At 40.0% G+C, this 25,063-nt stretch overlaps 2 protein-coding genes across 3 annotated transcripts; both read right to left on the bottom strand.

Annotated features, from left to right (window-relative positions):
- Positions 1–2,295: 2,295 nt before the first annotated feature.
- On the bottom strand, positions 2,296–5,646 carry LOC104560718 (keratin, type I cytoskeletal 12-like). Its single transcript, XM_062017216.1, is given in 8 exon segments — positions 2,296–2,467; positions 2,937–3,154; positions 3,522–3,647; positions 3,731–3,892; positions 4,168–4,324; positions 4,611–4,693; positions 5,224–5,522; positions 5,571–5,646. Coding segments are annotated over 7 exon segments (1,104 nt in total). The 5' UTR covers positions 5,410–5,522; positions 5,571–5,646.
- Positions 5,647–8,220: 2,574 nt separating this feature from the next.
- On the bottom strand, positions 8,221–13,480 carry KRT20 (keratin 20). Of its 2 annotated transcripts, XM_062017314.1 has the most exons (8): positions 13,058–13,480; positions 12,231–12,313; positions 11,898–12,054; positions 10,621–10,782; positions 10,413–10,538; positions 10,041–10,261; positions 9,038–9,078; positions 8,221–8,379 (listed from the first exon to the last, which is right to left on the bottom strand). In XM_062017314.1, exons 1-8 carry the CDS (start codon positions 13,478–13,480, stop codon positions 8,282–8,284), a joined length of 1,311 nt encoding a protein of 436 aa, XP_061873298.1. In that variant the 3' UTR covers positions 8,221–8,281. The 2 variants fall into 2 exon arrangements, with proteins under 2 accessions (XP_061873298.1, XP_010204445.2); XM_010206143.2 differs by lacking the exon at positions 9,038–9,078 and having other exon boundaries at positions 8,221–8,393.
- Between the last annotated feature and the right edge of the window lie 11,583 nt (positions 13,481–25,063).

Below are 25,063 nucleotides of genomic sequence, written 5' to 3'. Positions count from 1 at the left end.
GAGATTGGTTCTGGATCCAGTCTTATTGAACATCTTCATCAGAAACCTGGATGAAGGGACAGAGTGACCCTCACCATGTTCACTGATGGCACCAAACTGGGAGGACTGGCTAATTCACCAGAGGCTGTGCTGCCATTCAGCAGGATCCCGAATGACTGGAGAGTTGGTCAGAGAGGAACCTCCTGAGGTTCAACAAAGGCAAGAGCAGGCTGGGGTTGACCTGCTGGAGAGCAGCTCTGTGGAATCATAGAATGGTGGGAGTTGGAAGGGACCTTTAGGGATCAACTGCTCCAAGCCCCTTGCCAAAGCAAGTCTGCTTAGATCAGGTCACACGTGAAGGTGTCCAGGTGGGTTTTGAAGACCTCCAGAGAAGAAGCCTTCACACCCTCCATGGGCAGCCTGGGCCAGGGCTCCCTCACCTTAACAGTGAAAGAGTTTTTCCTGATGTTTAAATGGAACTTTTTGTGTTCCAGCCTCTTCCCATTACCCCTTGTCCTGCCACTGGATGCAGTAGATGCCCCAGCCTCCTGACATCCACCATTTAGATATTTGTAAATATTAATGATCTCATTAAATTTGTAGTTCAGGTCAAATGTTTAAGGGATAGTATAGAGTGTGTAGAACATTGGTATTCTAGAGGCACAGTAACATACATGCCAGAGGTCACAGTAACTCCTTGTCCTACACGAGAATCACACTAAAGACATCAATGTGTTGGCTGAAGAACGAAGGCTTAGGTTTAAATTGTGAGAGAACGGTGTTTTGCTTCCTAATTTTGTTTTGAATGAGATTCCTTTCAGTAATTTGTTTGACTTGCTCATCTGTCAGCCACATCCAGGATCCACAAGATCCTGTTGTGCTCCCTCTGTACAGCACTGAGAGACACGGCACTATTGCATCATGCTGGGGCTGCAGCCTGCCTCAGAACTAGAAAGTCCCTTCTTGGCCGCTCTAGTTGCACTCTCTTGTGCAACACACTGTGTTGTTCTGTTTGCAAAGCCTCTTCTCTAAAATAGATACCTTTAAACTGTGAGTTAGCCAGTATTCTTTTAAACTCACGTTTAAACAGGGTGTTTTTTTGACGTGTACATGTTCTAGCATAGGATAAATTTCTTTAAATTACTGGGGAATACTGAACCACACATAGAGTACATGGTAAAGCAAAACAACATGGCAAATGCTGGTAATTGATAATAAGCTAAATATGAGCCAGCAATGTGCCCTCTTGGCCAAGAAGGCCAATGGCATCCTGGGATGCATCAAGAAGAGTGTGGCCAGCAGGTCAAGGGAGGTTCTTCTCCCCCTCTACTCTGCCCTGGTGAGGCCTCATCTGGAGTGCTGTGTCCAGTTCTGGGCTCCTCAGCTCAAGAGGAACTGCTGGAGAGAGTCCAGCGCAGGGCCACCAAGATGATCAGGGGAATGGAACATCTTTCATATGAGGAAAGGCTGCAGGAACTGGGGCTGTTTAGTCTGGAGAAGAGGAGATTGAGGGGAGATCTCATTAATATTTACCAATATCTAAAGGGTGGGTGTCAGGAGGTTGGGACATCCCTTTTTTCTATAGCAGCCAGCAACAGGACAAGGGGTGATGGGATGAAGCTGGAACACAAAATGTTCCACTTAAATATAAGAAAAAACTATTTCACTGTTCAGGTGAGGGAGCCCTGGCACAGGCTGCCCAGAGGGGTTGTGGAGGCTCCTTCCTTGGAGGTCTTCAAGACCCACCTGGACATGTTCCTGTGTGACCTGATCTAGGTGACCCTGCTTCTGCAGGGGGGTTGGACTGGATGATCTCTAAAGGTCCCTTCCAACCCCTACCATTCTATGAATTCCATGAATTCTATGAATTCTATGAAATGTGGATCAGGAGCAGCAGTCCTGAATGCAGAATAAAGGGAGACTAATACCTTAAAGCTTGCTGAGTCTTTTTTATTAATCAAGAAAACTGGAAAATTAGGTTGGAATAGCAAAATTATTTTATCTACTAGTTACTAAAGATTATAAAAAGCATATCTAATGAAATGCCAAATGTGTGAACTGTATTTCTAGTTATTGAACAAAGATTTGATGATATATTTAAACATCCCATGAAAATAGTACAGGTAATACCATCAGACTGAAACAGAAAATGTATCGCGTGACTACTACGAGTGAAAATGCAGGCTTCATTTTATGTAAAAGCATCTTAGTAAAAAGCCAATCTATTTTTATCACTTGAGACAAAAGAGCAAAATTATTTATCCCTTTCTGCTTTGAAAACACATGAACAGATCCTTTGCAGTATCAGATTGTGTCTCATATCTTCTCTTCAACTTCCTTAACGTGGGATGCAACAACTTTTCCGTCTACCACTTCTTCGACAATTGTCTTGATCTTTCTAGTTTTGTTAGGATCTAAACATCATAAACAAAGCAAAACACAACAATATTTATCAAGGTGTGACGAATTATAGAACAAAGCAGAATGTCTACGTGAACAGTTAACATCCATTCCCTTTCCAGTTGGCTTCTTGTTATAATGAACTCCAGGATGTAGTTAAACAGAAATCACATATTTATGAAGGGGACTTTAGAAATGAAGTTTTGTTCAGTTAAGTTCTACCTACCTTGAGAAGAATCCAGTGATTGCGTTTGTGATTTGGACCCAGTCAAGGATGAGCTTTCAAATGTAACTCCCTGTCCCGTGCCCCTAAAAGTGAGTCAGACACACAATATTGCAGAATGTTTGTCAGGGTCGAGAGAAATTCCCTTTTCTTGTTGGCGTTGGTGGATTGGTTTAAATACAGAGTAGAATAGTTCACTCTCCCATGTTATGACTATATTGATGTTATTTCAGAATCACTGTATGGGCCTCACTGTCTTTTGGTGAAGGTAACATTTGCTACAGAAGAAAACCCAACAAACACAGGAAATATTTAATGTAAATTAGTTACTTACACAAACTCCCCATCCAGCAAGCGACGATAGGTTTCAATCTCCATTTCCAGGCGAGTCTTGATGTCTAGAAGTTGTTGGTACTCCGCATTCTGGCGCTCCATGTCAGCCCTGACCTGGAACAGCTGAGACTCCAGATTCCCAATCTGAAGCTGCATTTGTGAAAGCTGAGCGCAGTAACCTCCTTCTGTTTCTGCTAAAGTGTCTTCAAGGGACTTTTTCTGTGTAAGAAAGATATGAAATAATCTCATTTTGAGGAAAAAAAATGTTTATGAAGGTAGAACCAAGTGAAATAGTTTATTGGGAGTAAGCACAGCTTCATTAGTTAGAGATTTTAGTTTTTTTCTTGAAATATCAGTTTGAAGCCTGGCCTTTGCAGCTTCACTGGATGTGAACATGAAAGTTCATCTGCTTTATGACATTCTAGCAGCAGTCCAATTATATAAAATACTGCTATTTAAGAACTAAAAGAATATGGGGTTCAATAGGAAATACATGCAAATCTTAAATCCTGTAGAGTAGTGTAAGATCTAACAACACTTTTGAAGTTGGAAAATTTAACTAGTCAGCAGCTTCCTTAGAACATACCATGGCAAGCTGGGACTGTAGTTCAATTTCCAGGCTCTGGAGAGTCCGTTTTAGGTCTGTGAGCTCACTCTTCCCCGACTGAAGCTGCTCAGTATGGGTGGAGATCTCCCTCTTCAGCTCTCCACTCTGAAATGGCAAGGAAGTGTCATTTTACCATCCCTAGTCATTTTTACATGCGTTTTACTGAATTAGCTCTCTCTGGTTATTACCTTTTCATTGAACCATGCTTCAGCCTCTTTACGATTTTGCTCAGCAATAACTTCATACTGTCCCCTCATGTCATTCAAAACCTTGGTCAGGTCCGTTCCTGGAGCAGCGTCCATTTCAACGCTGACTTGGCCACATGCACTGCTTTGGATGCCCTGAAGCTCCTGGAGAGATTTAAAAGAGAATTTTCTGTTAACAAAAGGCAAAGTAGTTCTACCAAAACGGTACATAAACCACTATATGTGATACAAATCCTGTTCCAACAAGAATCCACAGCTTGTGTATGTATTTCTTGTACTTAGTAAGCTCAAAAAAAGGGAACAGCAAGCAAAACAAATAATGAAACCAGGAAACTCACACTAGCATATAGAGGGGAATAATTTTACATTTCACAGTTCCACCTGACCTCTCCTGAATTCACAAAGGGAAAAAAAAGTACCTCTTCATGATTCTTCTTGAGATAAGCCAGTTCTTCATTCAGGCTTTCAATCTGCAACTCTAAATCAGCTCTTGTCAAAGTCAGCTCATCGAGAACTCTGCGCAGACCGTTAATGTCAGCTTCTACGCTCTGGTGAAGAGCCACTTCGTTCTCATATCTGTAAAGAAAGTAATTAAATTTGATTTTTATATGGTTAATGATGTCAAATGCAAGCTATTAGTATATACTTGTCATAGAGTCATGGAATCATAGAATGGTAGGGGTTGGAAGGGACCTTTAGAGATCATTTTAGCTGTTAATATGAAATATTAGTACATATTATTATAATATCGTTTAATAATTATGTTGAAGAATTCTGAAAGGAAAAAGATTTTGAAACACAATAGATTTTTTTTTTGTTTAACTATTAGTAAGTGGTTTTTGTGGTATTAAGATATACTTACTTCAATCTGAAGTCATCAGCAGCCAGTCTGGCATTATCGACCTGCAAAATGATTCTTGCGTTGTCAATAGTTGCATTGATGATCTGTAATGCAGACAAAGTTCAGAGAATGATTTCATAGCCAAGTGGCTTTGCAGCTCATTGTAGTTTTTTATGTAATTGTAATCCTAAATGCAATTAGACTAGACTCTTGTCTAATTTACTGTGACAGCTTTTCAGCTTCTGCAGATCAGCATGCTTCCCTCAATGGGGGAATGCCAGTTTGCTTTCTATGACTAGATAGTTTTTGCCAGGTAGTTTGTCTATTGCAGGAACTTGGTTTGGGATATAAGAAACGCAAAACTCAGTAAAAATTAAACTTGGACATGTACAAGAGTTTGTAGAACTTTGTCACTGCCTTCTCCTTTATTCAGATCAGACCAAGTCACACAGCATTGTGTGACAGAGTACAGAGCTGACGTTAATACATAGAACAGTTCAACACCTGATACCAGTGCAATGGATCTGAGGTTGTTCTGTAGGATAAATTTACTGTTAATTTGCTCCTAGTTTGCTATTTATGTTATTAGGTTAATTACAAATGTAAAGATACATTAAGTACATTGCTTTGCTACCTTGTTTCGAAGATCTTCAATTATAGGACAATATTTACTGTAGTCATTCCCAGATCCAGGGATGGCAGCGCCAGGGCCATTTTTCTCATACCACTCACGGATTTTGCGCTCCAGCTCAGTATTGGCATCCTCCAGAGATCGTACTTTGTCCAGATAAGCAGCCAGACGGTCATTGAGGTTCTGCATAGTTTCTTTTTTCGAGCCAGAAAGAAGGCCTCCATCCCCAGCACCAGTGATGCCAAAACCACCTCCAAAACCAGAGCCTGAGCCACCACCAAAACCACCTCCAAAACCAGAGCCTGAGCTGCTGCCAAAACCACTTCCCAAACCCCCACCAAAGGCACTGCCTAAGCCACTTCCATAGCTACCACCGAAACCACCACCCAAGCCTCCACCAAAGCCACTGCTTAAGCTGCTCCCAAATCCTCCACCTGAGCTACTCGCAAAACCCCCACTGAATCCAGAGCCTGAGCCGAGCATAGAGACAGCACCAAAACCTCCACCAGATCCACCACCAAACCCAAGTCCACTGCCACCAAAGCCTCCACCTCCAGAACTAGCCATTCTCAGAGATCCCCCAGCAAGTCCGCTGCGAGAGGAGAACTGCCGGGATCCGCCGCTTGTGCGCACAGACAGGGCCATGGTGCTCAGGGTGCTCAGGGTGCTCTGGTCTGTTAGGCAAAGAGCAAAGTGAGGCAAAGCAGAGAGCAGCTTTACCTTTATAGAGGGAAAGCAGTGGGTGTCACAGTGGTTGTCCACACCTCTGAGGAAGGTCTTGAATTCTTTCTCTTGTTTGGAGTGATAGTCAGTTTAGTGTGTCCTGACAAATGGAATGATATGTGCCCATCTAAATTGCCAATGGGAGTGGAAATATGGTGCCCTCCAGGTATTTACTGTATAAGAGAGAATGGGTGGAGGAGACCTGAGACTTCACATTTGCTGTGTGCAATGGAACACAAAAATTTCTTTTTTAATTGAAATCCTTCCTAGATATATTTTTTGGTCTTTACATATTCATTGCTTTCTTGGTTTGGACTTATTATTATAGTAGTGTGCTTCAGTCAGTGGAGTGATCCCTCTCACATGATACATCCCAATGTACATGTCAAAAATATGTTTCTTCTCATAATACTTTCCTGACATGAAGCTCTGCTGGATTAGTGCTCCCTGTATGCTTAATAAGAAGTAAGAAACATGATCAAGAAAATGTGTATGAAGAGGCATAAGGGCATTCAGAGATCTGCAGGCTGGTTATTAACATGAGAGCATAAATATACTTGATTATACCTGATTATACTTGATTATACTTGATTATATTATAGATTTAATTTGTAATTGTGTTTTTACCTTAATATTTTCATGACTGAAATAGCTCTGTGTAACATGCACAGCCTGTAACAATTTTTTTATGCTTTTGAGCTGAAAACTACCCCTGGTTTCTTCTAAATAGTTTATTGTTATCCAAAAATAAGGAAATTTGTTTCTGTATTTTTTGCTTTTTACAATATAAATCTAAAGCTCAAATATAGCCCTTCTAGTTGCAGGTTTAGACATGGAAACCCTTCAAAACCAATATACTTTTCTTTTGTGGTTATTATTGCAAACAGAAAAATGTTTTTTCTTTGTCGTGGCTTAATTATTGGATTTATCAACCAAAACATATTCATCTTTAATTTATCTACATCCAGCAGCAGAAGTGTTTTTTGGGCAGAAACATATCATGAGCGGCAGATCAAAGGTTTCAGTCAAGCATTTCTTTAGAAAGGAATTGATACCATGATGTCAGTGGCTCATGATAGTGAAAGCAAATGATTATTTTATTTGGCAGCTGCTTGTGTACAGTGAATAACACACTGGACAGGTGAGGTTTCAAAAGAAAAGAGGTTTTGTATTTATGTTGTCGAGAGGAAAATGTAGACTGTGGATTGAAAGTCTGGGTGTGGCATACGAGACTCAGGCTCTATGGGAGCGGGTACATGCAGTTACTGGTAGGGAAAGGTTTAGTAGGGACAAAATTTTTTACTTCTGAGCTTTTATTTCTGAGCTCTTTTTATTTCTGAACTGAAAGGCAAAATATATTCTGGTTGGTAAAATCTCTTGCTAGAGTCTCTGGCAAAAAATAAGAAATAGGCTTCTTCAATTTATTTATTCATTTGAATTTATTAAGAAATGCAGATTGACACATTTATTTGAAAATCATTTCTTTATTGAAGTGAAGCTGTGTTACATTTGAATGATGGTTCAAGTTCAGAAAAGGTGCACTCAATCAACATTTTAATGCTCTTTAAAAAAACAATTCTACTCTACATGTGCCAGTACACAAGAGAAAAAATAGATTGATAGACTTGAGATTGCAATTAATCAAGGTTTCAGAAATAGCAGTTCTCTTCTAAAAACTTTTCATTTATTAATATGTTGAAAGTGTGTGGGAGCTTAAGGCACCCAATGTTGAAGTGCACTGTCTCAAAAAATCAAAAAGTTCTTGCATTGCTCTCCAGAGCTTGTTAAGCACACAGTAAGTTTTGTCCCACGTCTTCATCTAATGAATTTCACCAGCTTAGTGCTTTGAAACTTCAACAGGAAACATTGCTTCAGTCCTTTCCTAAATTTAATTGAAATTACCTTAGATGCAACACTAAAATCATGCCGTGAGTCACTTGACTTTCGAATTTTTACTGAGCAAATTTTTTAATGTAACGTTAAGACTGATGTAAGAAAAAAAAAAAACCCAGTGCTTTGGTTTGTATCTGTCTTGGAAATAATTATACATTTATAACAGGTTGATTTGGGGTTTTTTTTTTTCATCAAGATGTTTCTTCACTGAATAGGTAAACCTGAAACAATAAGCTTGCAACTTACTAGCTTTTATGAACACTCCCACACACGAAAAATAAAGAAGAAAAATGGAAAAAGATTGTTTGAGATTTGATAGTTTGACATTTTTCAACCCTTCTGGGTTTTAGGGAGAATTAGATTAAAATCTTCATAAAGGTTAAGCTTTTCATTTTGGCACCAGTGCCAAGGAGCTGAGAGGCTGTCTCCTCTCTGCTCGTGCCATTTACATCTTCTCTTCAACCTCTTTGATCTGAGAGGAGACAATCTTGCCGTCAACCACCTCTTCAACAATGGTCTTGATCTTCTTAATTTTACTGGAGTCTGGTAATGCAATTGCACAGAGAATCAAATAAATGCAACATATGTTGACAAAATAACATTACCCTAGTACTATCAGCAGTTCCAACAATGAGAAGGTAGATAAAGGCATCTTTTCCATGCACAGTTACTGTGAAGTAAACTTTTAGAGTAAAACCAGGATGTCACTTCTCTTCCTTTGAACACCTCATGTTTACTCACAATACTATAGCTGACATTGTGTTGAATAACTCTCTATCCCTCCTGATAGTTTTGCTTTACTTTAGCACAAACTTGTAGACCTAAAACCTGGAAACAGGCTTACACCAAAAAGGATATTTTTACTATTAAAACCAGACACTTTATTTAGGAGCCTGCTCTCCCTGTGTAGTCAGTGAGCAGATGCAGATTCTTCTGAAGTCCTCCAGAGAGTAATTCAATAATGCTCTGTCCTTCTCTTGGCTCTTTCAGGTTTTCCTATGGGCACCTGATTTATATACATGAGCCCAGCCTTTGTATAATCACGCTAGGTTATCTATTCATGCAGCTGACTGCTTTCTTGATGTAAGATTCCACTGACTGATTATTTGCTGTTAAATTGTGTTGTTCTGTATCAGGCTACTTAGTCCTATAACATTTCAACAAGCAGCCGTGAAAAAATTAGTAAGTTGTTGTGACGTACCTTTTTCAAGGTCTGCTGTAGATACCTCCAATTGGAAAGGTCTGTTCAAATTAGAAATTAAAAAGTATAAATATATAACAACTACATCCTGAAGAAACATCCTGGTACATTTCCTATGTGGTTAATCAAGGCAGGTAATGTGCTTTCATCAAGACATTTGACTAGGTGTTTAAAGGAGTTTTCTCTCATTTCTCTCATTATTGCTAAGCAAAAGCTTTGGGTGAAATGAATCTGCAGGCTCATTTCTGCAAAGCTGTAATTTAAGCTCGTGGGGCTACGCCCAATCTAGTTCCTGAGCCAGAACAGAACAGCCAGAACAGGCAGAATCTGGGGAGGAAATACCCAGCTTTATTTGTCCCACTTTCATAGATGTCTGCTCTTTCCACAGCAGAATATGAGATCCTGGACTAGCAGAACATTTAGTGTCAGCTCACTGGCAGCTCTTCAAAAGTTCAAGTGTCTTGGCTAGTAGTGACACAGGTAAAGCAGAGCATAATCCAATGCAGGCTGCAAAACTTGTGATGTACTGCAAGAGGACGACACACTCTTGCTGAGCGCCTGCTCTGGTGTGACTATGTGCTGCAATGTCTAAACCAGGTTAAAGCAAATCTAGGCCAGGTTAGCTTAGGCCTGCAGACGCTACAGTCACTACTGTTACAGAAAAGTAGACCCAAAATGGAATTACTGATGCTTATGGAGTGTGAACATATACCCAGCTCACAGAGAGCGACAGTGGGTATCTATGCAAGGGCTGAGAGAGACAAACTCAACTGACTTCTGCAGCAGCTTCTGAAACCAAGTACAAACTGCAGCCTGCTGTGAATCTACAGTTGAGAACTGGACAACAGACTTCCCCCTCCACCCCTCACCACTCCCAGCTGCCGAGCCAGTTGGAAAGTGGCAGATTTGCACTTTCACCTTTCTTGAATATAGGCAGTATGTACAGGGTTGTTTGCTGTCAGAAGAAACCAAACTGACAAGCCAAGTGTGTGTATTTCCTCACCTGCTGTCCTCTCCTTCCAGCAGACGGCGGTATGTGGCAATCTCCATTTCCAAGCGAGTCTTGAGATCCAGCAATATACTGTACTCGTTATTCTGAGCCTCCATGTCAGCTCGGAGTTGCCTCAGCTGAGCCTCCATGTTGGCAATTGCTTCCTGTATTTGGGCTAGCTGGAGACTATAACGTGCTTCAGTTTCAGCCAGAGTGTCTTCCAAAGACTTTCTCTACAGCCAATGAAAAGAGATGTGTTTATTATCCAAGAGGATACATTTCTGTGTTAAAATGACGTTTTAATTGAAAAGCCTCTCAGGTTCTATGTTTTTCTGTATATTTGTCTACTAAACACAATCCTTATTTCAACTACTCATTATTTACCATGTTAAGCTGGGACTGCAATTCTAGCTCCAGCCCTTGGAAGATCTGTCTTCGGTCAGTAATCTCTCTTCTTTGGGTCTGCAGCTGTTCAACATTGATTGCCACTTCTACGTTCAGTTCTTCTGTCTGAAATGCAATGATGAAGGGGCTGTAAACTGCAGCTAGACATGACTGACGTTCTTGCTGATGTTTCAGCAATTGACCTTACCTGCTTTTCGAATCGTTCTTTGGCTTCTTGACGGTTCTTTTCTGCCATTTCTTCATATTGCCGTCTCATGTTTTCCATAATAGTTGCAAGGTCAGTATTTGGAGCAGCATCCACCTCTACATTGACGGATCCACCCACCTCTTTGCGCAGTCTGTCAACATCCTACAGCAACGAGGATTGTATTAGCATCAGCTACAGGGAACTTTCAATCCTGAATATTGGAAGCAAATTAAAAATCTACAGACATAGAAGTAATTCTTAAATTACTCAGGGCAAGAAAACTTCATCACTTGTAAAAATATCTTAACGCACCTCATGTTACAGCGTATTACTTGTTTTGTGGCAATAAATGCTACACAATAGTTAAACAGATTACAAAAAGATGGTTTCCTCAGGACCAGATCTATGGAATCAGTGTAGAAGTCGTGGTTCCCGTTTGTATACCTCTGCGGGGTAGCAACTCCTAAACCACAAATAATTCTTAACAAAACCCTTCAGTTGTTCGTTTCTGGAGGTGTTCAGCCTTTTGATGTCCAATAGCTAGGATGCCCCACACAGTTATATTGCTTACAGAAAAGATGCAAATGCTCTTCTCCAGCGTGATTTTAAGTGACTGGCTGGGTTGGCTGTTTTTCTAGGTTGGATCTTTCCAATATAGTTCTTTAAAGAACAAATTTCCTGCAATGTGACAAGAATTTCACGCCTTTGAAGTTAGTATGGCACTAGAAGGAAACATTGGGCATATGCCATAAGTCATGTTGAATTTGGGATTTCAGTTTGTGTCTTTACTTAAAAAGAGGAAATAAACAATGGTTGTGTAACATCCTTACCTTTGCAGGTCTTTGAAACTCTAAGTATAATGCTAAGGGTGAAGTTCAGTTTGAACTAAGACTCTAGGAGGTACAGAGTACACATATCCAACTTGTAGGTGTCTGTGCATGAGCCAGAGTTCCTGTTACAACAAATGTAGACTATAGAGTGTCCCAGCTGACCTGGCAATAGATGTTTGGTTTACAGTAAGCTGAGTCACTCTCTAGACTATGTCTGTTCTATTGACTGTCTCTCAGTTGATTATAATAGAGCTATATCAATATTCACATAGGTAATGCATGAATAGGTACCTGAATTTTGATGTGCTTAATCTGGAGCTGAATCCCACTGTACCCCCAATATTCTTTCAGATTAAACCCTGAAGGTTTCATTATTCCTAATGAGGCTGAATTTCAGTGTGGCACTTAAAAAGAAATCTCTCCCCAACAATGATCAGCTGCTCTCACCTGCTCATGATTCTTCTTAAGGAAAGCTAGCTCTTCATTCACGCTTTCAATCTGTGACTCCAAATCAGATTTCGTCAAAGTCAAGTCGTCACGAACTCGAATCAGTCCAGTAATGTCGCTCTCGACGCTTTGCCTGAGCAGGTGTTCATTTTCATACCTGTGAAATAAGGCTTGTTTTGTCATCATGGAAATGTTAGAATCAGTAACCAGTGTAGCCTTAGTTGCATTTTGTTTTTTCATTAAACTGTAGAAGATGTTTGCTTCTCATAACTAGAAGCTTTCGTGAATAAGAGGATCGTGAAAGAGAATTTTCGAAATGATTGTAGAACTTACTTCAGTCTGAAATCATCAGCAGCCAGCTTGGCGTTGTCAATCTGCAGGACAAGCCTTGCATTTTCCAGCTGTGCAGCACCAATCTAAAAAGGAATGGTTGAAAAGTGATTAATTTTTGCACATAAATGCGTGTTTGATCAATTTCTGGAAATTAATACTGCATGTGGGCTTAACTTTAGTTTTCCGTTAGCTAGGTTAAACTAAGTTCCTTCTGAAGAACAGAAAGAATTAAGGTTCTCCAAAAGGCAGAATATCCTCCCATAGAAGAGGTATATAAAGTAGTTGGGATGAATAGCTCTCTGGAAGGAATCTCCTTTTAAATGATAGGAAATAGTGAAAAATAAGAGGGGAAAGGTTTAAGGAAGTTCACTCTAAGCACAATTTAATACATCCATCAACTGATTGCTAGAGAAGTATTTTATTGTTTATAGTGGTAATTGACTATTTAAAATCATGACCTTTTATTTTTTTTCTCTGAGCACTTGGCAGTCTTTTCTGGAGAAACACTTTGAAATCCACAGATGCCAAACTATATTTAAATATGTAAATTGCCATCAGTATTTTGACTGATTGAAATTACCTAAGGAAAATAGAGTAGAATGAATAAATTCCGATTCTCACGTATGAGATTGCTCTCCTTTGCAGACCTAAATCAAGTATAATGAATTATGGAAAATCTGACATTTGTATCCGGTCAAAACCCAGCATTTCTTTTTCTTAGCTGAGACAATCACGATTTGGAAAAGTACGTTTTGTCCAGTAGATTGTTATTTATCTCCCCAATACTTGTGATTCGTGTATTTATAGATGTCTATATGATATCTTACCTTATTTTGGAGATCTTCAATTGTTTTAAAATATGAACTGTAGTCACTCTGTTTGTGTGTGGTATTCTTCTCGTACCACTCCTTGATCTGCTTTTCGATCAGGGAGTTTGCCTTCTCCAGAGAACGCACTTTCTCCAGGTACGAAGCCAAACGGTCATTTAGGTTTTGCATAGTTGATTTTTCATTGCCAGCAAGCAGCACATCATTGCCAGTAGCATTCAGCTGGAAGCCCCCACCTAAGCCTTGCCCATAGGTAGTGCTGGTAGAGATGCGAGTGCCATAGCCACCAGCTCCCCCATAGACGCTAGGTGCCTGAATTTTTTGGATGGACATCTTCCTGGAGGTTAAACCACTGACACTGGGTGCAGCAGTTTGGAAGCGGCTGCTTGTACTCCACTGAAAGCTTCGGTTAGAGAATGCCATTGTGATCTTCCTGTTCTAGACCAAAACGGTTAAATCTACACAGAGAGTGAGCAGCTGAATGAAGAGCAGTGTCTGCTCTGTAAACCTTTATACTGTGTTTCAAAGAGGAAGGACAATAGCTATAAACCCCACCTCTGTTGACACATACTGTAACCGGTGTCAGGACAAATAGCACACAGCATATTGCCCCCCTCAGCCTGTGTAATGTAAAGGGATTTTCAACTGTTCATCTCTGAGAAAAACTCCCCAGGTAGTTTGGCTTGCTTTGTTATTATTTTAAATAAAAGACAAACAACAAATAACTGTTGAATCATTTATAACTATATGCCTGTAGCCTCTCTCATAGTCCTTTGGAAAAAGCAATTAGTTTCTTACCCCTATGTACAGGGTGTAAAATTAAAATGAGAGCTATGTGTGACAAGAGACTTAAAGTGTACATTTTTGCAATCAAATGTATATTTCTGTTGAGCAAGCAATAGTTTGAGCCTCAGGACAGTCTAGAGCAGTGTATAAATTATTAGAAGGGAGGCATCTGTATCTACCCTGTTAATTAATTTTATAGTAAGCACAAAACAATATTAATAATGTAATTGGAAAGTGAATGTTATTGTAGTTCTCATTGAATATGCATTTGTTTGCTGTTAGAAAGTCAATACAAGTGGAACTCTGGCTTTTGTTACAGCAGAAATTAAGAAGAAAGAATATAGCTTTGCCCTTAAGTAGACAAGGAACAAGAATACTGGAAAACTTCATTGCTCGTTTTATTTCACACCTGAGACACTACTGTCGATAGAGTGACAAGAGGTGTTGAGATCAAGCTTCCAGCCCTCCTGGGTGGCTGCAGTTCAAGCAAAACAAGTATCCCTCCTGCAGCCCCATCAATATTCCAGACCATCTAACGAGTGACACTGTCCAAACCCAGGCAATACATTCATTAACAGGAAATCAGCCACCTTTGTTCAGCTCGTAAAGAAGTCCACCAATCCTACTGCAAATCATGCTGAGGTTCCCACACTTGACTGTGGTGTATTCTTTTGATAGAGAAAATGCAGAGACAAAAATGGGAAGCAAGGAAAGAAACTGATTGCTGAGGGAGTTATTAGTGCTGCAGGAAAGAGGTACCAGATGTGTGCTGGGACAGCACGTAGGTGTAGTTCCTTGGGGCATTGAACTGACAGTTCTGTAGTGTATTATTAATGTACAGCTAGTCAGGTAAAACAATTAGCACTTATTGCTTGTATTAGTGAGAACAGCTGCTGTACATACTGATCTTCAACCTTGGGGCAAGGAAATCGGTGAGACACTAAGCTTTGGAGGCATTAAACTGTATTGGAAACATCTTCAGGTTTCTGAGAACACCTAACCTGGGATATTAGGGAATCAGCAGTGCTATGACTTTTAGGTTACTGTGCAACAGATTAGTCTAAATAGTATTGGACCAAAGTAAAGACTCATCTACCTTGAAAATATACACTTTCCAAAGCAAATTGATCAGCTATCAGGGCAGGATGCTGTGAATTGTGTTTGGACCTTGGACTTCTTTGGGTGTAACTGGTAATGAAAAACATTTATGATGGTTGAATCCAAAGTACGGTATCCTTGTCATTTGGTTTGTCACTATAGAAACTCAAGGTGGGTCATCTTTTATTTATTAAAAATACTCAGGCTGAGTAAGAATCGATCGTGTTAGCAGTGCAGAGCTTAGATCTGTAGAGGAATATAACAAGAAATCCTGCTACAGTTACACCTCTTGGCTGTACATTTCACTGCCTGGATCTCCAACGTAATTTTATAACAATCTATTTAAGAGTAAACATTCTGCTTTGTCTTCTTAGCATTGATTAAAATTAGTTTTCATAGTACCTTGATGGTATTGAAGGTCCCATTTTTTTTCAGTTATTAAGCACAGGTTGTTTGCTTGCTTCTATGGTTCCCTATAAATGCAGCAATATGTTGTTTTGTGGCTCAAATTCTTAGTCTTTGTATTCACAGCTATCTCACCTCTGTATGGAGAAGCAGCTACATGGTTTAAACATAAACTCTAATTGCCTGTGTTGTTAAATTAATGTCAGGTGTTTGGCAGAAGCTGGATAGTATTTAGAAAGGTAAGAATAACATAAAGCTACATTTCAGTCAATGGAAAAATGAAATTCACTGATACATTATTTCTAAACTCTTCTCTAACTTCACTTTATACCGTGATCCTAATTAAAATGGATGTGGTCAGACGTTTTCCTTGTGTTTTGGCTCTGCTGCTTTAGGTTAAGCTGAAACGTCAGCATTTATTTTCCTTCCAGAATCCTTTTGACTGTTAAGATAGTGTGTTCAAGGCGTATGCCTTGCATCATGCAGACCTGATATGGAGAGATATTGAGCTGAATTTTGATAGTGTTCATTTTCGTCTCCAAATTGTGCACTGACAACTTCTCTGCTCTTATCAATTTACATATGCTTCTATTAAAAAAAACCCTATGGTTTTTGTAAGGGTATTTAATAAGACCAGGATAGATATCATTCATACCTGAGGTGAGGTTTGCTCCTATTACTTTGTTCAGTACAGTTGTTTTTTTCATGGAATATATCTTGAATGGTTGTATAAAATCCCTGGAAACAGCAAGAGTGAGCACCAGGGGCTGTATCTACACCAGTACGTGAAACAAAGGTGAGGACCACAGACTGGCTGAAGGGCAAGCAGCTCGTCATGGGTCACACCAACAAAGCTGTCAGTTGGGAGCGGTCATCAGCTTCCACTACCTCTTGAACTATGCCCAGGTGTTATCTGGAAGATCAGAGGCTGCCTTATTTTTATTTTTTTAAAAGAAATTATTTGTTTTAACAGTAGATTATATAAGTAGATTTTGAGCAACTTCAAACATATAATTTGATATCTGCAGTTTCCATAGAATCACAGAATGGTGGGGGTTGGAAGGGATCTTTAGAGCTCATCCAGTCCAACCCCCCTGCAGAAGCAGGTTCACCTAGATCAGGTCACATAGGAACATGTCCAGGTGGGTCTTGAAGACCTCCAAGGAGGGAGCCTCCACACTCTCCCTGGGCAGCCTGTTCCACTACTCCCTCACCCTCACAGTGAAATAGTTTTTTCTTATGTTTAAGTTTTGATCAATGTGAAGTGCTGCGAACACTTTGCTGCTGCTTTAGCTCAGCAGTGCAGTTTCCAACTCCAGACTCGGTTGTGGGTACTTTATGGAGCACAGTTTGAGGACTCATACATCACACTTCCTTGCAGTAACGGGCTATGTCAGAATGGTTGGTGTGTAGTAACAAAACCTTCATAGCAACACTCATAAATTGTTTGATTTCATGAAGAAACTTCACCTGTGTGACAGAAGTTTAATGTATACTAGAGAGCAATGAAGATAAGTTACGCAGGGTTATGATAACATGTGCATGCCATTTAGTATTACTCACCCTTTCTAACCAGTCATGGGTAGCCAGTTTTGAGAGTTCAAGGGAAAAAAAGACACACCCAGGTTTGCCTCTTCACTTGTACTGCCTTTAGGTTGAACATATGCTTTTTCTGAGTTGACTTAAAGATTTAAATGAAATTCAGTCTTTGGTGGTGATCCATCCTGGGAGTGAAATCCAGTGCTCGTTTATTACTCCCTGTAACTATATTGCTGCTCTCAGTTTGAATTTTATGTCAGAAGATCAGGAATCTCAAAGGTTTCTTACAATACAGACCTGAAAGGATTTCCACGGTACATACTACATTCAAGGAACAGGAATTCATTTTTCAGTGTTCCAGCCACACTCCAGTATTTCAGTGTTTGAGAAATTCCTCTCCTCTTCTTAACCTACTTGTAAGAAGTCAGTTCCTGATTCACAGCTGGTTTACAATCATGGGAACAGTTCTATGTTGAGCTTTTGGGGTACAATCATTGTAAAATTTTGATGTCCAATAGCAAATTTCACATTAAGATTTTTTTTTTGAATGAGTGAAAAAAAGGTATTTAGGGTAATTCTTCATCCTGAAAACAAACTGTCTTTGCATTTGTTAATGCAAAAAAAGGTATTTAGGGTAATTCTTCACCCTGAAAACAAACTATCTTTGCACCATTTGTTAATGCAAATGCTGCACCCACGAAGACTGCCCTCATCAAAGAGTCACAAAAGGTTTTCAGTGTTTTGCTGGGTGTGATCAGAGGAGAGAAAGGTCCAGATGATGTCACTAATGCAACTGGATTCACTTAAGCCCTGAACATTTGCAGCACTAGATCTTAAGCTGTCTTCCCCATGTACGTATATTGTCCTCATTTCCCCTCGTTTTTGTCTTTAGTCTGATGGAAGGTATGCTGATCACTTAAATACAACACCTCGTTTCTTTCTGCTTTGAGCTTTTGACCAGAGAGGTAAATTGTAAACTTCAAACAGTGTGATACTTCAAGAAGTTTCCCAGATTTTGGCTTGTTGCATAAGACAACGTGTCGGTTACATCCTGCCCCAACCACAGGTTGAAAATGAAAGTCAGGAGCTGCCTTTCCTGTCTCGGCTGCTCTCCTCGAATAGAATCGGATTTCGGTGCCAACAACAACAGCTTCAGGCCATACAAACGTACCTTCTCTTTTTCTTCTCCCTTAAAAGTATCATTAATATCAGCTCTAGTATAATCTAAAAGACCAATGAGCAGATCTCATTCCTTTGTAAAAATAAAGCCCGATCAGAGTGTCTCTGGAACGAGAAAGCCAGTAAGCTGCAGAATATTTCATCTTAATTATTTTCTCAGTTCCATAATGCTGGAATAGTTCAGAACCCATGAGAAAACATTACATATTTTATGTGATTCAGCAAGCAAATACAATTTTCATGGCCTTATGCAAATATATACACCCATTGATACTACAACATAAAAGATAAGCACAAACACACTGTGTTGCATGTATTCACCTTTGTGTGGATTTTTTTTCCCCTAGATTTTTAAGAGAAATAATCGTTGTGTTTAGAGGGGCCTGACTTGTATCATACTTGTGTTAATCTCCAAACCAGGAGAAAAACCTGTTTTGTTTTTTTTTTCAATGGTATAACTCCACTCATAACTATCAGGAGTTGCCTGAGCAGTTGCACAGCTGCAGCTTTTTGTTTGGGGTCCAATCATCCTCCCAGTACATTCCAGTAACCACACCAGGCACCTCCTCTCCTAGTATTTGTACAACCAGCAGCAAACTCTGAATTGCTGGTTTTGTAGAGAGAAGGAACCTGAAATGCTATCCCAGCTTCAGGATCTGTCAGGCAACCAGGTATCAACCCCACCGTCCCCAGGATGAAACCAGACTGAAAATACGACTCCGTCTCCCTGTGAGAAAGTTTTGCACTTTTAGGAATGTCCATTGCACAAATACATCAACAGAAATTTCCAGTTCCAAATTGTTCACCGGCCTTAGGAGTCCCAGGGAGGCACAGCCAGCAAAAGGAGAGGTTGCTGTGGTCCCGTTGATGCGCCACTCGGAGCAGAAGCAGAGGGTGCACACATACCTGTTTGGCACTAGAGGCCACCACATGCCTTCTGAACAGAGGTAGGCTGCAGAGCTCCGAATTATCTGCTACAACGGGAGAAGCCATGCTGGGACCTGAGCGTGGTTAATGAAATTCACGTATTACATAACAAAATATCACATATTACCCACTTTTCTGGTTCTGTATCCAGAGGAAAACGTTTTCTTTTTCATAACTCTTGTGGCCAAAAGTTTAAAGCAATATTTACCTTTGCAGCCTCCAGCTGTAATTACGTGAGTTTAGCACTGAGTATGGCAGTGAGTTTGTAAGCAATGTCAACAAGTATTATCTTTCTAAATCTTGAAAGCTGCATTTTTTTTTAAGGACAGGAATGTTCATTATCCCTTTGAATTATGCCCCTTTCTTTATGACTGATGCTTGAGCATCTTAATTTTTACACAGGAATAAACTTTAGACATTAAAGAAAATATTTATTTGGGTTTGGTTTAATGTTTTGGGTTTCAGTTTGGCTTTTTTTTTTTTCTTCCTGCACAACACATCTGCTATTTCCAGTGGCACACATCCTTTCACAAAAGATGTTTTGGTAGATGGCTCTGGAACTTGGTATCTGGTTCTGTGGTGAAATGAACTAAGAAACTGACTTCCAAAAACCGATAATTTGTCTTGCTAGTAAGGACTGAAAAAAAGTGGTTGTTTTCCTGCCCTGTTAACTTTAAAATGACAATTTCTGTCTACTTGCACCAGCATTACATATTTTCTTCTTTGAAATTGCTCTGGCAAGAGTTGCTTCCAGTGCATTTGTTTTATTCTTCAGTTTCTGTGTGCATGATTCGGGGGTGTAAACCTGAGCCAAAGCAGATACTTTTTCTCTGAAAGTAGCAGACAATTATCTTCTGTTCTATGTAAGTACTGTGTAGCTTCCCAGCTACTGCAGCTTGTTTGTTTCTCCTTTTCCCTACCTCCTCCAAATAATTATTCCCCTAAATTGAAAGACATTCATCTCAAATTATCTTCCTCATTTTCGTTACTTTCTATAAAGCTTAATAACAGCCTGTCCACTCCTTTTGACTTGTCCTTAGGATGTTGCAAAGCAACAAAATTTGCCCCTGAAGTCTAGATAGTTATTGAAAGTGTCTTTACCACAGCTGATGTTATGATTTTATGCCTTTAAGCTTCTGATGCATATTCAGACTTTCAAGAGGCAAATTACTGTGTCCAGAAGCAGCAGCCATGTACCTGGTTCACCGTCAGGTCAGGTCTAGTGCTCTGAGCTTCTGTCATAAGGGCAGTCCGAGCTGCAGTCTATCAATGCTTATGTTTAATGTGATGTTTCTGCAAACAATTCTTTGATGCCAGCTCCTGTGTATGTGGCTCAAGTAGGTTATTTCAGTATAATCATGCAATTAAAAATATAATAAAAATACAGCTTGAAAAGAAACAAGAAACTTTTACTGAGGAAGGAATTGCAAGGAAGCATGGTAAAAAAAAATGCTTGTGATTTCACAAAGCCAAATGTACAGGTAGAGTCAATAATTAAGATGCTTTTATTGTAGATGGCGGGAGGGCAGGGGGATGCAGGCCTCTCATGCATTATTCTTTCTTGCTTCCCTGTTTATAGATCCTTCTATTTTCTAAATGATTCACACACAGGAACAGGCATCTCCCAGCAAAACTTTAGAAACCTTTATAGGTCAGGGTGTGGACATTGTGAAATGTTTTACCGGCTCTTCTACCTATTCTCTCAGCTGCAGTAACAGCATGCACACAGTGGTTTTAGCAGCGTTATAAATGCTACATTATATTTTCTTCTCTTTCTGAAAAGACTTCATTAATTTTGCATCTGTATTAACAAGGCAGGCAGAAAGCAAAAATTCTGCGTTCTACAGAAATCCCCTGTTCATAAATAGGAAAGAAACCTTCCAATGTGTGGCCACATTACCAGAAAGAATGTGTGATTAACAGTACAAACCATCACTGCATTACCTCACTGCAAACTTCTTCCAGAGGATCAACAATTCTCTTACCAAAGCTGCCTATTGCAATAAACCTTAATAAGTTTTAACATTTCTACAAGTGAAATGAGCTGTGACTCATGCACATTCTGGAGTGAACTCAAGTCTGTTATAAATCACCTTGCAGGATTATTTAGTGCAGGACTTCCTTAAATGGCAGGTGAAACTACAAGAAGGGATTTGTGAGCGATGACGGTTTCAGCCTCCTTTTATAGACTGTGGGTTCCTCTGCCTGGTTGGTTTGCAAACGTATTGTTACATCATTCACTTAGAAATTACATTCTCTCCTACCAAAATTTTTTTGCTATACTATTCCATTTATGGGAAATAGAATATATTCACTTTGAGTGTGTCATTGTTCAGGATACTCCAGATTTTTAGAATTAGGGCCTGGGTTAGTAATTTCCCTGACATTGAAACAGCATATTTAACACTAAAATAGCATAAATACCAGCTAGCTGAGTTCTGTCAGTTTTAATACAATGAATTAATAGAACAATTTTTCAAGGGATGTAGTGTCACACTGCTGAAAATGTTATTTCCTCCAAGACTCTGATCTGAGATTAAGTGAAAGAAGCACGTGTACCATCTCTTCTTTAACGTTTCCCAAATACTACAAAATCATCAAAGACACCCAGGTGTAGTGTTCCGTGCAGGACTGTTTTTTGCAGGGCTGTTGGTGCATGTAAATTGAAGAGCATCAAAGTCTGCGCAGGGTCTTGACCGGCAGTGCACCTGTGGAATGAATTAATCAAATTATGCACCTTCAGCGTGATCCGATCCGGAAAGGATTGCTGTAACTACAGAACAGCCCTTCACGGAAGTTGTATTATCTAATAGCTGGGATAAGTGGAAGCTGTGAAGTGATGAATTCTAATTTAGTCGCTATCAGTGACTTTCTTTGCAGACTTGAGCAAGTCGTGTCATCTCTTTTTCCAATTTCTCAAGCCATAAAATAGGAATGTTAATACTGCCCCCATTCCTTATCTCCCTAATTTCATCTGTCAGTGTGTTGTGAGAATATAATGTTAATAGCGCATGCCAATGGTAAATATCATAGAATCATAGAATGGTAGGTATTGGAAGGGACCTTTAAAGATCATCCCATCCAACCCCTCTGCAGAAGCAGGGTCACCTAGATCAGGTCACATAGGAACATGTCCAGGTGGGTCTTGAAGCCCTCCAAGGAAGGAGCCTCCACACCCTCCCTGGGCAGCCTGTGCCAGGGCTCCCTCACCTGAACAGTGAAACAGTTTTTTCTTATGTTTATGTGTAATTTTTTGTGTTCCAGCTTCATCCCATCACCCCTTGTCCTGTTGATAGCTACAGTAGAAAAAAGAGATGTCCCAGCCTCCTGACACCCACCCTTTAGATATTTATAAATGTTAATAAGATCTCCCCTCAGTCTCCTCTTCTCCAGACTAAACATCCCCAGTTCCCACAGCCTTTCCTCATATGGAAGATGTTCCAGTGCCCTGATCATCTTGGTGACCCTGCACTGGCCTCTCTCCAGCAGTTCCCTGTCCCTCTTGAGCTGAGGAGCCCAGAACTGGACACAGGACTCCAGATGAGGCCTCACCAGGGCAGAATAGAGGGGGAGAAGAACCTCCCTTGACCTGCTGGCCACACTCTTCTTGATGCCCCCCAGGCTGCCATTGACCTTCTTGGCCACGAGGGCACATTGCTGGCTCATGTTCAGTTTATTATCAACCAGGACTCCCAGGTCTCTCTCTGCAGAGCTGCTCTTCAGCAGTCTGACCCCCAGTCTGTGCTGGTGCAGGGGGTTGTTCCTTCCCAGATGCAGGACTCTGCCCTTGTCCTTGTTGAACCTCATGAAATATCAGTATCGTTACTTGTTATTTGGGTTGCAGATCTTCCCTAGGTATATTTAGAAGTGCATAGATTATCTATCAGAACACAGATTCAGAGATAACGAATAGCCACTTAGACATGGGACAACATGTGGCCAGTGACACGTTCTCATAAGCTGTTCAAGAAAAAGGAAAGCTGCAATTTTGTGTGGTATTCTAAAGCCATGAAAAATTCTCCAGAAATAAGCAACTTTTGCCATGGAATGCCTGTGTTTAGAAACCAGAAAGTCATGTAGCCAATATTTATGTATTTAAGGACTAATTTATATGTTTAAGGACTAATTTATATGTTTAAGCACTGCACTTGTTAAGAGATAGCAATTTGAGTGGATATGCTCAAGCCATCGCTGTGTGATGATGTTGGGAAATGGTGTGAACTATGTGATCGGTGCTGTGAGCTGCTCTGCTCTGGCCACAGCAGAACGCAGCGACACAGCTGTGAGAGAAGGTGAAAATCACCAGAGCAGCGGAGTGAAATGGGAACTCTGCTACATCTTAGGTGAGTGTAACAGGAACAAGGGAGTGCATCTCTCACCTCCGCATGAGAGTAAAGCCGGCGCATTGCTCAAGAATGTGAAATAAAGACAAGGCGTGTTCTATAAAGCACGTCAATTATTAATTTTTCCTCCTTCTTTCCTCGTAGTTTAGCACAATCAAAACACAGTGCAAAACATCAAGACTTTCCTTTGATTTAGAAATGAGGGGCTACTCAGAAGGTTTCATAATTATTTGTACCACAGCAATGCGGTTATGCTGGGTAGATTTGATATATGAATTTAGTTTCAAATAACACATAAAATTGTTCAAGAAAACCCAGGTGCGTTTTGTCCAGATGCTACAAACACAAAGTCTGGCTTGTTGGATCTGGTAAGCCATAAGGAAGGACATTGTTAATTAGTGAAGAGTTACTAATCCTGTATTACAAGTTTTACCCAATTTAAAGAAACCATTAGGTAATCCATTCAATGCTTTTGTGATCGCTTTGTGCAACAGGGGTGGAGAGGTGGTGGTGGTGAGGGGAGGTGGCAGGAGGGGGCCTAAAGAGGAATCATGAACTGGTCTCAACATGCCAGTAAGACAACATTGTATCATCGAAATGGACTTTGATTATTTAAAATCTGAATTTTCCTGGAAATTTTCCCTTTCTTTTCCGAGCCTTGTTTCAAAGCAAAGCAGGCAACAGGGATCCTTTATGAAAGTCCCTTATGAGTATGTGCAAAAAAATGCAACGACAATTTTTCTCACGAATATGAGACTACCCTGAACACACTGCTGTATATGCAGATGTTGACTTTGGAATGCAAATCCACGCAGACACTCATTGTGCTCCATTTTTGTCTATTTGTTGTGCTTCACAGTCTTCCTCTCTAAACAGTTCCAATGCTTCTCTTTTTCTTGCTCAGTTTTCAGCTTTGCACGTCACTGGAAATGTTTGCATTGTTGTTGGGGTCTTCTGGGGAGTTAGTGACTTGGCTGATAGGAAAAAAGCTTGCACAAAGAACTTGGACCTCTCCCATTATGTTAGCAGGCATTTCACGTACCAGTCTGTCCTGACTACAGACAAAGCAATGAACGTTCATATGAAAGCAAATAACCAAAATGGTTTCTTGAATTAAATGGGTCATGGAGAAAGAATGAGGGTATCTGGAAAAGTACTCGTAATATGGAAAGTGTGTAAAGGTGGTTAAAGAACATGTCTCTAAAGCTGAAGAATAAAGGAATGCTTCTAGGGTGACTGTTTTAGTAAAGTGTACCTTACAACAATCCTACTAATAATGTTGTTTTAAATGGTGACATTGAAAAATTGTATACAGGGAAGTCTAATTGTTTTGCTTATGTAAATGTCACTTGTAACTTGCATCAGCTCTTGGGTTTTTTTTGTGGCCTTCCAGTTTTGTACCTCCTGAAACAACGAGGCTTTTGTGTTCTTGGCTTGTGGCAGTAACGCTGCCACTTCAGGCTGGTGCATACATAAGGAAAAGCAAAATTGTAAATTCCAATGACCAGAACAAGTAATGGAAAAGAATTTATTGGCTGCAGTGAGGTATATAATGAGAGACACAGGACCAGGAGCAAAATTGAGAGATTATTCACTTTAAATTACAGTTAATTTGCAGAGCAATAAATGAATCACAGATGGAGATTCATGCCCCAGTGAGATGTGCATAATACATATATTACCAGCTCAGCCAGTCGTTTTCATTGAATAGCTTTCCTTTGCCATTTTG

The sequence above is a fragment of the Colius striatus genome, chromosome Z (assembly GCF_028858725.1).
Source record: "Colius striatus isolate bColStr4 chromosome Z, bColStr4.1.hap1, whole genome shotgun sequence".
Taxonomy (NCBI): Eukaryota; Metazoa; Chordata; class Aves; order Coliiformes; family Coliidae; genus Colius; species Colius striatus.
This window is presented reverse-complemented; position numbering and strand designations above follow the sequence as displayed.

What these genes read in the sequence shown, in the direction of transcription:
- KRT20 (XM_062017314.1), bottom strand. Translation starts at nt 13,480, where the DNA reads ATGGCATTCTCTAACCGAAGCTTTCAGTGGAGTACAAGCAGCCGCTTC. An exon ending in GCTGATGATTTCAGACTGAA is followed by an intron (nt 12,055 to 12,230) that starts GTAAGTTCTACA and finishes CTTATTTCACAG; the next exon opens with GTATGAAAATGAACACCTGC. An exon ending in CTGGAAGGAGAGGACAGCAG is followed by an intron (nt 9,079 to 10,040) that starts GTGAGGAAATAC and finishes TAATTTGAACAG; the next exon opens with ACCTTTCCAATTGGAGGTAT.